The sequence below is a fragment of the Rhamphochromis longiceps genome, linkage group LG13, assembly GCF_057381845.1.
Source record: "Rhamphochromis longiceps isolate RC_006_pf linkage group LG13, R_longiceps_female_GT1.1, whole genome shotgun sequence".
NCBI lineage: Eukaryota > Metazoa > Chordata > Actinopteri > Cichliformes > Cichlidae > Rhamphochromis > Rhamphochromis longiceps.
Genome location: NC_140569.1, coordinates 9,779,701 through 9,794,764, shown reverse-complemented (window position 1 = coordinate 9,794,764; position 15,064 = coordinate 9,779,701). Strand labels below are relative to the sequence as shown.

Here is a 15,064-nt window from a genome sequence, read left to right as displayed (position 1 = left end):
TTAACATCACTGCTGTGACTTTTTAATGATCTGTGTGAAAACTACAAACTTCTTGTTTCCCTTTTTAGGGTTTTATGTTGTCATTGTGGAAATTCTTTAAACTACATTTAAGCCACAATAATAATGTTAGTAAGGAAGATGTCAGTTATGGTTCAGATGGTACAGCAGAGTGTCCACTAATTGCAAGCTTGGTGTTTCAAGCTCCAGCCCCTTCTGCTGATGTCATATGTCCGGAACCTGAAGCACTGAAATTGCTTGGCCCATTACATGGGCAGCCAAGTATCAGGCACAGCGCCTGCAACACTGGTGTTTGCCTTGAACAAGAGGCAAAAATCACAAATACATTGTAAGAGAAAACTGTAACCCTGTTTTGAAGCCTGTTGGCGATAATGTACAAAATGTAATGCCAAAATGCAATAATTGAAAATGACTTTGTCATTAAGACAAGATATTAAATGTTGAAAATGAGAAGTTGTGGCTTCCATTTGATTGATACTGCATTGCATTTATTTAACAAAACTAACTATTTGGGAACTGATTTGACCAATTTTTTTTCTTAATAAAGGATATGAGCTGCTCAGCAGTTCAGTTATACTTTTTATTTTGTAATGCTTTCAATAAGTGACAGGTCTACATTTCCAGTCGCAGTCTTTTATGAAAGATCCATGCTGTTGTATTACATGGAGAATTTAGTGTGGCATTATTCTTCTAAATAAGCCCTTTCTTGAAGAAGACACTGTTCCATAAAATATTTACATATTGTTCAGCATTAATGAAGCCTTCACAAATGTGCAAATTATCCGTACTATATGACGCCTCATTCAGTCAGAAGTACTAGCTTTTCAACTTCAAGCTGATCACAAGTAGGAAAGGTCCCTCTACCCCTGGCCCAAAAAACACAGCATCCATGATTTTTTTTTTTAAAAAGCAAAAAATAAATAAATCCCTTTTTAATTTGACAGACCACCCGGACAGTTTCCATACCACCTCAGTCTATCATAAATGTACTCAATCTTAGAGAGGATAAAAATTAAAAAATTAAGCTTTACAGTTCTTCTGAGGTTGTGTCTAAAAGTGGGCTTTTAGGGCTTAGTGGACAGGGGAAAACGAGGAAAGAGCAACAAAGGGACCTCTTTGGATTTCAATGAGGGATGCTACATTTTATTCAACAAGGCCACTACATCAATGGGAAACAGAACTAATAGAGCACAGGTAGTCATCAATCACCATCAATTTTGTGTGTGGAAATCAGAGGCTAAAAAGACTGTAAATCCAAAGTTTGGGGACAATAGATAGCAGAGATTAAAGTTGTTAGTAAATGCATTAAGGTTTGTAAAGCCCCTCTTGTTTTACCATTTCTCTTTGTTACTTTTGTGTTCTTTCAGTAACCTTTTGCACTGCCTATTTGACTTGGACTTCTTAAAAGAAGAGACCTGGTATGTCTTCAGGAACTTTGTAACTAAATAAAGCATAAATAAAAAATAAAGAATATCAAAGAGATATGAAGTTAACTAAACGCAAAAAATACTGTTTATACAAATGCTCCCTTCTGCCAGCTTGGCACAATAGGTCAAGACAGACTACCACCAACTTTTTCTAACATGTTAACATTGGCTGTGTTGGGACAAAGTTTCCACTTCATGAAAAATGCATTTCCTGACTGATATGTCACCGTTTTGTCCTGAGGGTGTCTTTATCTCCAACTTGCGAGGATGCTTTCCTGGGAGAGATGTTATTAGCAAATAGGGCTGGGCCATATCATACCTTTCACGGTAATACCGGTATAATGTTGGGCAACGATAAGAAAATGAAATCCCGCGATAGAATATGGGTAAAACGCGCATGCACAGTGCCTTTGTTTTCATACGCACATGGCGGAAAAAGCATGGCGGTGACCGAGAATGAGAAGGGCGAAAGCGGAACGTTGAATGAAACACACGAATCAGAATTGGTTTGTAAAAATGCTGCAACTTCAGTGGTGTGGCACTGGTTTGGCTTTTGTCCGTCAGATACACAACAAAGCACTATTTTTGGTAGAGCATGCTAGCGGGCCGTCGTTATTGCCGTGTTTTTTGGAAAATACGGCACACTTAAAATCAATCCTTTGATTTTTTCTGAAACTCGACAGAGCCCCTTATAATCCGGTGTGCCTTATGTATGAATTCTGGTTGTGTTTACTGACCTCGAAACGATTTTATGTGGTACACGGCACTCAAAAATCTGTCAAATATTTTAGTACGACTTTGCTAAGCTACGAACCCGCACCACTTGATGGATTGTCGGAGCATTACGGCTACCGTAGGCAGGCCAATTTCCACTGGAAATGCCTTTTGGTTAAACTTTCAGCAAGGAATTTGCATTTGCACTGTTAAATTTTTATATAACTTTAATGCACATAAAAAACAGCTGCTTGTTTAAGTTGTGGAGTTGTAAAGTATTTTGTCTAGTGTCAATTATATCATCAGTTATATAGTTATCGCAAATTTTCAAATGTATATCGTGATAAATATTTTTGGTCATATCGCCCTGCTCTATTAGCAAATATGAATATATAGCCTAGTCATTTGAGAATTTTTTTTGTTATTGTTGAATTTCATGGACATGCCTGTGATAGACTGGCAGTCTGTCCAGGTTGTACCCTGCCCCCTCACACTATGATAGATGAGATAGGCTCCAGCACCACCAGAACCCTGAATTTGATAAGTTGAAGAAAATGGATGGTTGAGTGGATGGATTTCATTACATACTGAAACTTGATTCACTGCAAGGCAAATAGGAAAACTACTGTTAGCTGTTTCCATCACTCTTTTACTATTATGTAGAAAGTTATTTAAGGTAGCGCTGGGCGATATGACCCAAAATTCATATCTCGATATTTTTTAGCTGGATGGCGATATAAGATATATATCTCGATATTTTTTTTTAAGCCATAAAGTAAGAACAAAAAGAGAGTTCTTAGTCAAAGCTGTGTCCCAGATGTCACACAGGCACTTTTATTAACATACAGCACAGATGTACATGAAAAATTACTCAAAATTAAATTATGAGCATTCATTAAATAATAATGCTCCATAAATAAAAGAAAACAAGGTTGTTTTTGTGCTAAACAAAGAGCTCACAATTGTGCAGTCAAAATGTAAACTAAAAGACGCTGAGCGTAATAACAAAGACAGACAGATTTCACAGCTGCTCTGTTCCCAAGTTTTACTGTGTGACTGATAGCCTGGAGTTTGAAATCCGCTTCATAACCACGTCTCTTACAGGTGCCATTTATGGTCCTTATACACACACAATACGGTAATATTACGTTGATGCACAGTACGTATCACTCCGCGAAGCTCCTCGGTAGCCGTAATGCGCCGACAATCTATCAAGCGGTGCAGCTCCGTAGCTTACCAAAGTCATACTCAAACATTTTTGACAGATTGCTGAGCGCCGTGTACCACATAAAATCGGTTCGCGGCCATCAAGCACAACCAGAATTCATACATAAGGCGCACTATCAACTTTTGAGAGAATGAAAGGATTTTAGGGTTAGCGCGGTTAGCTCGTTAGCATGTTTAGCTCGTTAGCACGTTGACGCCGTCCAGCCCCACGCATGGGGCGATGCGCAGTAACTCGTTAACGGAGATTTGCCGTGTCCGTCTTGTCGCTGCCTGCACGTGAAGCGATGGGGGAGGAGGGGGAGTTGTCTTCAGTGAAGGTGAGGCGGAGTAACGTTGCGTAGAGACAAAAGTGGACGAAAGAGAGGCAAACTTGCGGCTCCACAACTATAATTATAACGTAACATAGACTATATCGATACAAAGGACATTGTCACATCTTATATCTCGTATAAAAATATATCGATATTTTTTAAAAACTCGATATATCGCCCAGCTCTAATTTAAGGTATCCAAAGCATTTAAATCTCTCTACGAGTTGCTCTTTAGCAATTTCAGGGTCATCAAAAAAACAAGTAGTCAGGAACACCTGACTTATTCAAGGCTTCAAAGAGCATACAGAGCCATATAACACAAACACACTTTGCCCACCAAAGAGCAAGGTTGGGGCATGAAGACTGATTTGTGTAGATGTAGGTAAAAGGTCCTTGGCCTAACAAACACCAATATTGCACTGCATGTCCCCATGACATACACAGATTTCATACACAGATTTCACATACACACACACTAACATACATATAACATTTCTCATTGCTTCACCTTTAAGCTCAGGTTTCAAAGAAGGGTTTGGTGTTTGTATGTGTGTGGAAGCAAACTGTGTAAAAAGAAGAGGGAATGACACAAAAGTATTGCTTTTGCCCTGCATGACAAAAATGAGTGAGAGAGACTAAAAAGGTACACTATTGCATACCCTAGACAATATATTTACTGTTAGTAATGACAGGGCATTACTTCAGGTCACAGATTACATCTTTTTTCATTTAAAAGATTTTAACACGTTACAATGCTAACCAGAGGTTGCCTTTTTTATATTCTGGGATGATGTAAACAGCCGTACGACGATAATAAGGATGTTTTGTTCTGGATATTCTAAAGTCTTAAGATTAAGAGTTTCACCATTATCTTCATCTCTTTTTGCATCCACTTTACTTTTACTATTACCTACATATTATTATAGTTACAATTAGAGAAGTACCGCCATCACCTTCACTGTTACTGCTAACACTTAATTACATCCATCATTTCTCACACTTGAACTTTACTTAGATGTGTATTTTTATATCCAATACAACAACACAATCAATTTATTACTGAGAAATCTTTGTCATTATTTGAAGCATCATCTGCTGTTACCACATAGTCTGGTCCGTCTGGTTTCATGTTTCCTCATGGGCAGGCTGGCCTTGAGTCTGTCTTACCTCAATAAACAAAAGCCTGAGTATTTTTTTGTTATGTTCTCAACAAAAATGTATGTTAAAAATCTCATGGTTGACCACCAAATTTTTTTAAATAAAAGAAAAATCCTGGATTTAAATCTCAAGTATTCCCTTGTTCCAGATTCTGTACTGTAAGTATCAATTTGTGATATCACAGGAAATTACTTTTTTCATTGCAGACTATTCTTTGAGCAATTTATTTTGTATACCACAAATATAAAATACACACACACACACACACCCTGGAAACAACTTATTTCTATTTTAAACCAGCTGCAGACCACTTTCTACCTGTATGTTGTTGATGGAGGCAGTGTACAAATTATGTGGTACAACCGGTCTGTGGGCTACTCTTCCTTGAGCTGTTGCTGGTGTCAGCCAGCCAAAGAGAAGAGTAAAGTAATAGCATAAAAGAGCTGAAGTGAGGCCAAGTGTGTCCACTGCAGCCACTGTGTGTAATTTTCATACCTAATGTTTTTTATATTATATCTCTTTTTTTCCCCTCACTTGTCCCATTCCTGTCAAACACCATTCTCTATTCTGGAACACTTGTCAACCAATCCGCTTTCAACCACTGCACAACATCATCAAAAACCAGCAATTTGCAGTTGGGATTTTGGGGGACTGCATGGGAGCAAGTTTTCATTGGGTGAAAACCCCTTCAAGTGCGCTGGGACAATGGGGACATATATAGGCAAATAGCACTTTTCTACTCTTTAGAAATGGAAATCAGAAGACTTGTAGGACTCCACATAGTTTCAGCGTGGAGGAGAAGTTTCAGTCTGGAAAAGAAGTTTTGGTTGGTTTTTGGGTTTCATAGGTCAAGCACTTCCCGTCATCTGAATTTACATTATCTCTGAAACACCTTCCCAAATTTCCTAAACGTTTACTGAAACTCGTCATCATGTCTTAGTCACAATCCATTAAATAAGGCAATAGTAGAACACTGACTGAACCTGTGGCACACCTGGATGAACCTGTATCTCTTTATCACTGCAACTATGTTACTAAATTATGCTCAGGTTGAACAGGCTGACTCAAATGAGATTGAAACTGGGTATGACACTGTTACTTTTTCTGTCTGTCTGTTTGTTTCTGACATTAAATCAAAAAGTCACAACCTGAATATATCCAAAAACTATCAAGGGTTTCACTTGTGAGAATGCTTTTGAGACACTTCTATATATAAGATATATATGTTTTCTGTTACTAAAGTGGCAAAAATAAAATAAAAATGACAATTAGTACACCCTTAATTAAGGGACATACACACAAATGCCAAAACAGTTTCAGGAAAACTTTGGTATGAGATCCTCACACTAATTTAACTAAGCTTAAAACATATTAAATTCAATTTTATTGAATTGCCAATTCACAATAAAAGTCACCTCAAGGTGCTTTACAGTGTAAACCCTACAATAATACAGAGGAAACCCCCAACAATCAGATGGCCTTCTGAGTAAGCACTTGGTGACAGTGGGAAAGAAAACCTCACTTTTAATAGAAAGAATTCTCCAGTAGAACTGGGCTTAGGGAGGGACAACTATCTGCCACACCTGGTTGGGGTGAGAGCGACAGTGCACTTCAGTAATGGATGTAATTACTGTATATTTGTACTGTATTGAAACATTGTCTTCAACTTATATAACTTATACAAATACCTGTTTTGAACAAACAGGATAAAATCGTATGTGCTGGTTTAAAACTAAAAGGTCAAATTGAAACATTAACTAATATAAAACTGTGAAGACAAGTTTCTGCTTTGTTGTTAACTGCATGTGCTAACTGCTGCCAAGTTGCTTTTGGTGCAAATAAAGGGTACTACAGGCAGTGTTACCCGAAAGTAACCCCAACCTTAAACCACTTCAAAAATCACACCCCCGAGGGAAACACATTCCAGGTTCAGCCCTCACTGAAGAAAAGCTTAGAAAGTTATCCGTTTGACAGAATGGCTGGCCTGCATCCAAGGATAACTCAACCATTAAGCAGAGCAGCTCTGACCGGACATTTCAAAGTTTACAGATGAAATAGTCCTTAATGTTGTAATCCGGGCTAATTCTGGTGTAGGTTCTTCTTTCCAGTGGCACCACTTCTCTTATGACTTATGCACCAGTTATCACAGAAAGCCAGATCAAGATGTGAAATATAAAAAGTATGTTATATTATTCTACAGTAACATTTTATCATGGTCATTTTCAGAATTTCTGATTAGTTTTTCTCATATCACTCACAGATACAAACCTCAATACATACTATACATCTGCAGGGGTACATCTAACCAAAAGAAGTTATTCTGTCTTATCTTTTTGAACTTGATTTTTCATCCTACAGAATAACAACTGATAATATTTATTCTCTGATAAGTCGTTCAAACAGATTGCAATGTCATTCTATAATAATAAAAACTTTTTTATGGGTTGATTTCTGTCCATCAGTGAGTAAAGTGTAGCAGTACTATAAAAATATTGTGACAAAGTAACAATGAAAGAACTTTAAATATCAGAGCATAATTAAATATATTTCAATACTCACATCACTTTTTAAAAAGATTGCAATGCATTAGAACAACATGTAACAGTTTTCTTAGTAAGCAAACAAAACCAAGCACTTATTAAAAATATGTGTACATATAGTGTATTTGAGATCTCATAAGGGAGGAGATTAATATAGAACAAGCTTGTAACAGGTTAAAGTGACAAAAAATCCACTGAAAACCAAGAATTATGTCATCAGCCTTTGTCTCTCCCAAATAGTCTCTAACAGACTCACGCAATGCTGTCATGCTTACTTATAAACAAAGGCATTCAAAAGTCCATGTGGTCACTCCGCAAGCATCTCCACAGAGCAGTAACGAGATTTACCATGACAGCCACACTCAGCCATAACAAACCCAGTGGCTTTCACTGAATGCTTAAGTATGGCTGGGAATCAGCTGTGCACGACAGCATTACTGACTGCTATGTCCATGTAATTAAGAGTAATTCTACATATATTGTAATGCCTAGATATCCTCAGTACCAACAAATAAAATTAAACTAAAACTTACCAGGCTTCTTCTCATTTATGAGTTTCATAATGGTGTAATATATCGTCTCACGGTGTGAACAAAATAATAATAACAACTGAAAAACGTTAAAAACTGTATCTCCGCAGAAAGTCTTCAGTCCCGGAGATCAGAAAATACTTAGCTCGTTGAATAAAACGAGACTTTCACACATTCTCTGTTAAAACTTCCAACTTTACCCGGATGAACCTACTCCCATCATCAGAACATACTCGGTAAATAATGGGGCGGGACTGCTGCTCATTCGCCCTGACTCTTGTAGACAAGAGTCCAGTGCTTATTGGCTGCGGTAAACCAGGCCCACTTATCAGGAGCTTTTTCACCACCGGAAACCGACCAATCACAGCGTTCCAAATGCAACCTGAGGGTTCATTAAAAACAAAAGGGGGTCTCCCTGGCGACGGCAGGGCTTGAAGATTGGACAGAACAGTTCGAAACGCATTCTGATCGGACACCAGTATGATCTGAAGCAGATAACACAGTTATAATAAATTATTAATCGTTAACAATGAGGCAGAACTCGTGCTGAGTGACAGCGTTTCCATTCCTGTCATTGCAACACTGCACGATTGTGCAAACACCGGCCGGTTGGTATTGCATTTACCCGGCTCATGTTTGGCACAAATGACAGCAGATACAGAAAAATCATGTCAGAACGAAAAAAAAAAATCAACTTACGGGGTCTGTGTTTTCGCACCGACTCGGTCCTCCTCCGTAGTCTGCACCTCTTGGCCGGGGACCCGCTGCACTCTGCATCATCCCCGCGGTGCAGATGATGCATGTTTTCAAAAGTGCCGCTGCCGCTGGGTACGGTGCTTGAGCCGAATGCATTGCTGCTGCTGCTGCAACAGCTGCCGTTAGTGGCCACCATGACATGACTGTGAAAAACCTTCTGGCTCTGCCCATTGTTAACATGAAAGGGTCCCGAAGCTCCTTTCTTATCCACCATTGACTTGGCTTTATCCATGGCAGCAGCTACCCTAGCCGAACGTAGCTTAGCATCTGTGAGGGAAACAAAACGTAAGAGCCCCAGCCGCTAGCAGTGTCTATCCCGGCTACTTTAGCTTAGCCAGCTAATACTAGCCCGTCTTCCAACGTAATGAGGCAGTCTAGCGATCAGCTAGCGTCTAAATATAACGTATTTTAATCTAAAGTATGTGGCTAAATTGTGTCGTATATTTTACTATAATGTCCGTAAAAACAAAACTGCGAACAGCTGCTAAAATACAGTGTTTCCCTTGAGGTCACTCGCGGTCATTTCCCTAAACTGAGATCCTGGCAGGCAGCAGCAGCCGGCGCGCGCGTGTGTGGACTGCTACGTCACATCAGCTCCTCCAGTCAAGGCCTGAACCTGTTCACCTCCTCTAACCGGTTTCCTCTGCTTTTTGCAGGAGATGCACCGCAATTCTTCGCTTTAACACAGAGACATGCAAGAATGGACTCATTCCCCGTCGCCTTCGATGCAACAATGAACTGCGGCCGCTCCCTGCTGGTTTACTCTTCACTAAAGTCTACAGTACCACTCCGTGCAGCGGTGGGCGCTTTATTTATAAGCGTCGCCGTTGGCCGTCATCCTCATTCCCCGTAGTCCTCTCCACGCGTGATGCGCGCACAAAGCTGCCAGTCAATGTATCAGTCATGAAAATGAACCGTAGTGACCCTGAAGTTGCATGCAAAAAAACGCACATCCAACTGAAAAATCTGTCTTTTGAGCAGTGTTTTTTGTTTGTTTATTTGTTTGTTTATTTTTTGCCGCAGAATAATTTAAAATCAGTATCTGATATTTTTTATTATTATGCCCCTCTTATAATCCATTTCCTACAAACTTTATTTAAAAAAATAATCTATAATAAATAGCCAGAAAAAATCATTTACGTAAGACATTGGGGCAAAGAGAAAACAATGGACAGAACATTATATAATGAGCACGGTTCAGATAAGATACAAAGGTCAAACAGCAATATCAGCTTGAAAAAAGAAACTACAGACTAGAGCAACTAATACGGACGGCAAACCAGAAAGACGGTTTGTAAAGGTCTTAAAAGAAATGCATAAAATATCCCATTACAGACACATCACCACAAACTGATATCATTACGTGATAAATACAATGAAAGGTTTAAAATACATAAATAAAATATGCTACAATTGGACTCCCTATAATTTTAGAAGCCATACACAGAGCATTTAGAACAGTCTCAGTCACGTGTATATATTGATACAAGTTATAGCAGTCCCTCTTTCACTCTTTGAAATACTATAGTTACACTATAATTGAGACCACCATGCCACAATAAACAAGCATATCTCAAAATTCCCATTATGTGGCCAGCTAGTTTAAGATAAAGCCAAACTATCTTACCCCCCCAAATTGATGGAGTCTTGTACTGCTGCCATCTTCTGGTTAAATGGTGCTTTGGTTATACTGAGCTTACAATGATTAATTAAAACGAAACAAATTATAATAACCAAAAAGAAGAAAACTAACGCCAAAAATACAAACTAACGTAAAATTACACATTTGTAAACAACAAAAGCAAAAATAAAATGAGCAAACCCACTGTTGAAACTACAAGTGACATAATGTAACATGGACTGATATGGACCAAAAACAAAAGGAAACAAACAAAAAAACACCATATACCATGCAGTAACTGTTAGGTATATTATTTTACTGGCTGCACCATATTGTTGTAGTATAGGTTTAAAAGACATCCGGGTAACCAAGACTTGGTAGGAATCCGGTCAACCTTATATAAAAATCTCTTAACAGGGTTGAGTTCAGTCATTACCCAGCCAATTAGTTGAAGCTCACTATGCCTTAAGGCTCTTCTCTACTCTTCTTATGTCCATGTGTCCATAACATACTGACCTGAATGTGGTTTATCAGATTTTTTCCCTCACAGTAAATGTTCACAGAAAAGGGAAACAATCAGTTTTATCTACTAAGGTAGTCTATTTAAAATATCAAAACTGTTCCCGTTGGTGTCATGCTCCCTGTTATACAGTTTATAAATCTGGGTTTTTTCCTCTGACTGTGGTGGACCTCTAACCCACAAAGTTACATAAACAAAAATATATGCTGTCTGAATGTAGCCTTTGGCAAAGATTCAGTGTTGTTTCAAAATTTCTGTTGAAATCACACTAGCTTAACAAATATAGTAATTTAACTGCCTATAATCTTATAAAACAGGATTCATTTAGCAAAGAAAAAAATATTTTAAATCGGCACTTAAGCAAAAGTTCTAAATCTGAAGAAATCTGCCAGGTTTATGTAGAAACTGGAAAGTTGCAGCTTTACAGAAATGTTTTGGGCCCCTACTTAAATTCCTCTACAGCAAACACAAATCTGTGTTAACAGGATTAAAATGTGATTAATTTTTTAAATAGTTATTTTATTTCTCAAAGTAGTTTTGGCTTGTGCAAAGGTGCCACAACCCTCCTCTGCACATGTCCAAACCATCTCAGCCTTGTCTCTCCAACTTTGTCTCCAAACCACTCAACCCGAGCTGTCCCTCTGATATGTTCCTTTCTAATCGTGTCCACTCTGGTCAAACCAATGACTGTATAAAAGATCTTTTATACAGTCATTGGGTCAAACCCAGTGAAAACCTCAACATCTTCAATTCTGCCACCTGTCTTTTTTTCAGTGCCGCTGTCCACAAAACCATGCATCATAGCAAGTATCACTGCCATCTTGTAAACTCATCCACGATCATTGTTACACCTGTCTCTCTCTCTCATTCACACATCTGTTTTGTGTTCTACTGGCTTTCATTCATCTTCTCTGCAGAGCATACCTTCACCTCTCCAGGTTCCTGTTCTTTGGCTCTTCTTTGGCTCTCGGAGGAGGCGGATGCATCTTTCCCCCTCTCCCTCCCTTATCTTCCCTGCTGGTGCTTCTGTGTTTGTCTCGTCTCGTCTAACTCTTACCCTCAAAGAGTTTCTCAGTCTTGTTCTCTAAAACCTAAAGAATTATGGATTTGATCAACTGGTCCTGTAATGGAATTGACACCCTGCTGGGCTTGGGAGAGCCCAATTGTCCTGCAGAGACGTTTGCTGCCGGATACTTGATGGTCGGTTGCGTCGTGTGTCTGGCAACGCTCTCGATGAAGGACATTGAACGACATCTACCAATTTGGAACCACGATAACAGAGTTCAGGCTGATTGGAGCTGGCTTGGACCTGGCTTATCGAAGAACAAGAAGCGGACATATGTGGACACCGGATCAACTGGAGGCGCAATCGAAGATTGCAGCGGTCCCAGATCAGCTGTACACACTGGAATATTCTCCCATGTTACTTTTCTGTGTTTTATTGTGTTATGGTGTGTTGATATCTGTGCATTCCTGTATTATCCTTTTGTGTTACACATTTCGATGTTTTCCCCCCCTTGCTACATAGCCTGACCTGTCTCCCCAATGTGATGTTTGTGTATTGTATGTACGGTAGGCAAGATCTGTCATCTCGGTTGTGGGCAAAAGACCTGCAACTGACAAATAAAGGCTATCTCATCTCTCATCTTCCTGTTCACCTGCTCCCTACTCTGACATTGTCTACAAACATTACAGTTCATGGAGACGCCAGCCTGACCTCATCTGTCAACCTGTCCATCACCACTGTAAACAAGAAGAGGCTCCGAGCTGATCCTTAATGTAATTTTACATGCTCTAAATAAAAACCATCCTCCGTGCAAAAACACAGTGATGAGGTGTGGTTGACTTTATTACTACTTGTGAAACATAGGTTGACTAACAATTATTGACCAACAACAATTAAACAAAAAGACACATGCTTTATAATTGACAGCAAAACCGACCCACCTAGTCATAGAAGTAACCGTGTAACTATGAATATTATCTTATATGTAGTGAAATCTTTTATTTAAAGTAGAGATGGACCGATCCGATATTACGTATCGGTATCGGTCCGATACTGACCTAAATTACTGGATCGGATATCGGAGAAAAATAAAAAATGTAATCCGATCCATTAAATATCACGAAAGCACCTCACAAAACTTGCAACACGCCGTAACTCACCTCAGAATGTTAGCACGTCGGAGCAGTATGCATCACGTGATAGAGCGGCTGTGGCATGCGGGACCTGTCGGTGGTCTGGATAGCATGTGGAGCTTCGCTAGCAACCCGGCATTTCATCTCCGACAAAGTTTTCCCGAGAGAAGTAAAGCAAGTGTTTAAGTCCATCTCTGAATGTTTGTAAAGCATTCCTGCGTTAATCTTAACAAGCGACTGCCTCTCCTGCTGCTACTTCAATCATGAAACTGCTTAACGATCAGCTGATCGGCTTTTCTGTCGCGAGTCCGTGTCTCTAGTTTGCTTTTGGCAACAAGCCAGGCGGTGCTCTACCTGCACTGTGTATAGTGCTGGCGGAGCGCTGCTGACGTCGACTGAGAAAATTGTCAGGCGGTGGAAGGAATACTTCGAGGACCTCCTTAATCCCACTGACACGTCTTCCGAGGAGGAAGCAGAGTCTGGGGATGAGGGGAATGACCCGCCAATTTCCGGGGGCGAGGTCACTGAGGCAGTTAAACAACTCCTTGGTGGCAGAGCCCCTGGTGTTGATGAGGTCCGCCCCGAGTTCCTGAAGGCTCTGGACGTTGTAGGGCTGTCCTGGTTGACACGCCTCTGCAATGTTGCGTGGAGATCAGGGGCAGTACCTGTGGACTGGCAGACCGGGGTGGTGGTCCCCATCTTTAAGAAAGGGGACCGGAGGGTGTGTTCCAACTACAGGGGGATCACACTCCTCAGCCTCCCTGGGAAAGTCTATGCCAGGGTGCTGGAAAGGAGAGTTCGTCCGTTAGTCGAACCTCGGATACAGGAGGAACAATGCGGTTTTCGTCCTGGTCGCGGAACACTGAAAGATGTTGAATCTATTTAATATTTCTTGAAAAAGAATTGATTTCTGTGCATTTTTTTCACACTGCATCAAATTAAGGTTGATTACGTCGATTAAGCATCATGAGGTGGAGCGTGAGGGGTGGTAGAGTTGGATGTCTCGAGACCGGTCTTGGTCTCGAGACCGGTCTCGAGACCACTTTTACGTGGTCTTGGTCTCGTCTTGGTCTCGACGGACTTTTGTCTTGGTCTCGGTCTTGGTCTCGCTGTTTCGGTCCTGCGTTCTCAAATCGACATAGTGTTCGGGAGATTTGGAGTCAACCATCAGCGGAGCGGGGGGGGGGGGGGTGGCTTACTGGGCCACTGGGTCATTTTTTCAGAAGCATGGGGTCTTTTGGAGTGTAATTTTTTAGTTAGATGCCTGACTGACAACTGTATAAAACAAAAACAACACACGAAGCACAGAGCGCACCGTCGTAAATTCCCCCTAATTTTGGTATGATCCGAGCTCAGGCACTAGGCGACTGAGCACAGCACCCATGTGAGCGAGGGGGGAGAAGCTGCTGCCTGCGAGTTTGCTGCAGACAGAGGAGAGCTTAAGTTTGACCAGGTACCAAAGCAAATCATTCGTACTGAACTAATAATGTAAATATGACGGTGTATCACAAAAGATTGATATCAAACTGATCACTTGGTTGCGTTACTTGCTCTTCGAGTGAATCAAAAAATGGATAAATAAAAAGCCGAACAGCAATGCTGATTTTTTAGAGAGTCTTAGCTTACATTTCATATTTTCAGTTGTTACCCTCCACGGCTAAACAAACTCTCTAAATCGGTTTTCAATTGTGTACTGATGAACACAACAATGGACATAAGGAGCTTCTTTCAAAGAAAAAACTCAGGTAGATGCTATTTTATATATTATGCTTTGGATGTTGTTTAGTATATCTATGCAAAACAAGAGGAATTTCAATACACAGCAGTATATTCACAGTTGAAACCAGATATTTACATACACTTTAGGGAGAAAACATAAATTTTTTTTACTGCTAAACATCAATTTAGAGTAAACTTTTGTTTTAGATAAATAAATGTTGAAATATCTTTTGAATTAGTTGAATGTCAGAATAAAAAGAGGGAGCTGTCTATTTTAATCACTTTCATCAAATTTAGGAGTACATATACACTAAGTTTATTGTTAATTAATAAGAAACTCCAGACGATTCGATTCTGAGCTGAAGAAGTTTCTGATAGGTTAGT

At 39.8% G+C, this 15,064-nt stretch overlaps 2 protein-coding genes across 4 annotated transcripts in view; both read right to left on the bottom strand.

The window, feature by feature from the left end:
* Positions 1–9,491, bottom strand: part of pank1a (pantothenate kinase 1a) — a 31,722-nt gene extending 22,231 nt beyond the window's left edge. The window contains exon 1 of one of the 2 annotated variants that reach the window (XM_085427511.1): positions 8,625–9,491. In XM_085427511.1, the coding sequence (XP_085283637.1) occupies positions 8,625–8,913 (289 nt within the window). In that variant the 5' untranslated portion in view covers positions 8,914–9,491. Of the gene's footprint in view, positions 1–7,928; positions 8,174–8,624 lie in introns of those variants that run through there. The other variant, XM_085427512.1, reaches the window with a different exon arrangement.
* A 3,853-nt stretch (positions 9,492–13,344) lies between these two features.
* LOC146655355 (uncharacterized) overlaps positions 13,345–15,064 on the bottom strand; it is a 330,938-nt gene continuing 329,218 nt past the window's right edge. For both annotated transcript variants that reach the window (XM_085427469.1, XM_085427470.1), the window contains exon 7: positions 13,345–13,633. In XM_085427469.1, coding sequence (XP_085283595.1) covers positions 13,614–13,633 — 20 coding nt within the window. In that variant the 3' untranslated portion in view covers positions 13,345–13,613. The remainder of the gene's footprint in view (positions 13,634–15,064) is intronic.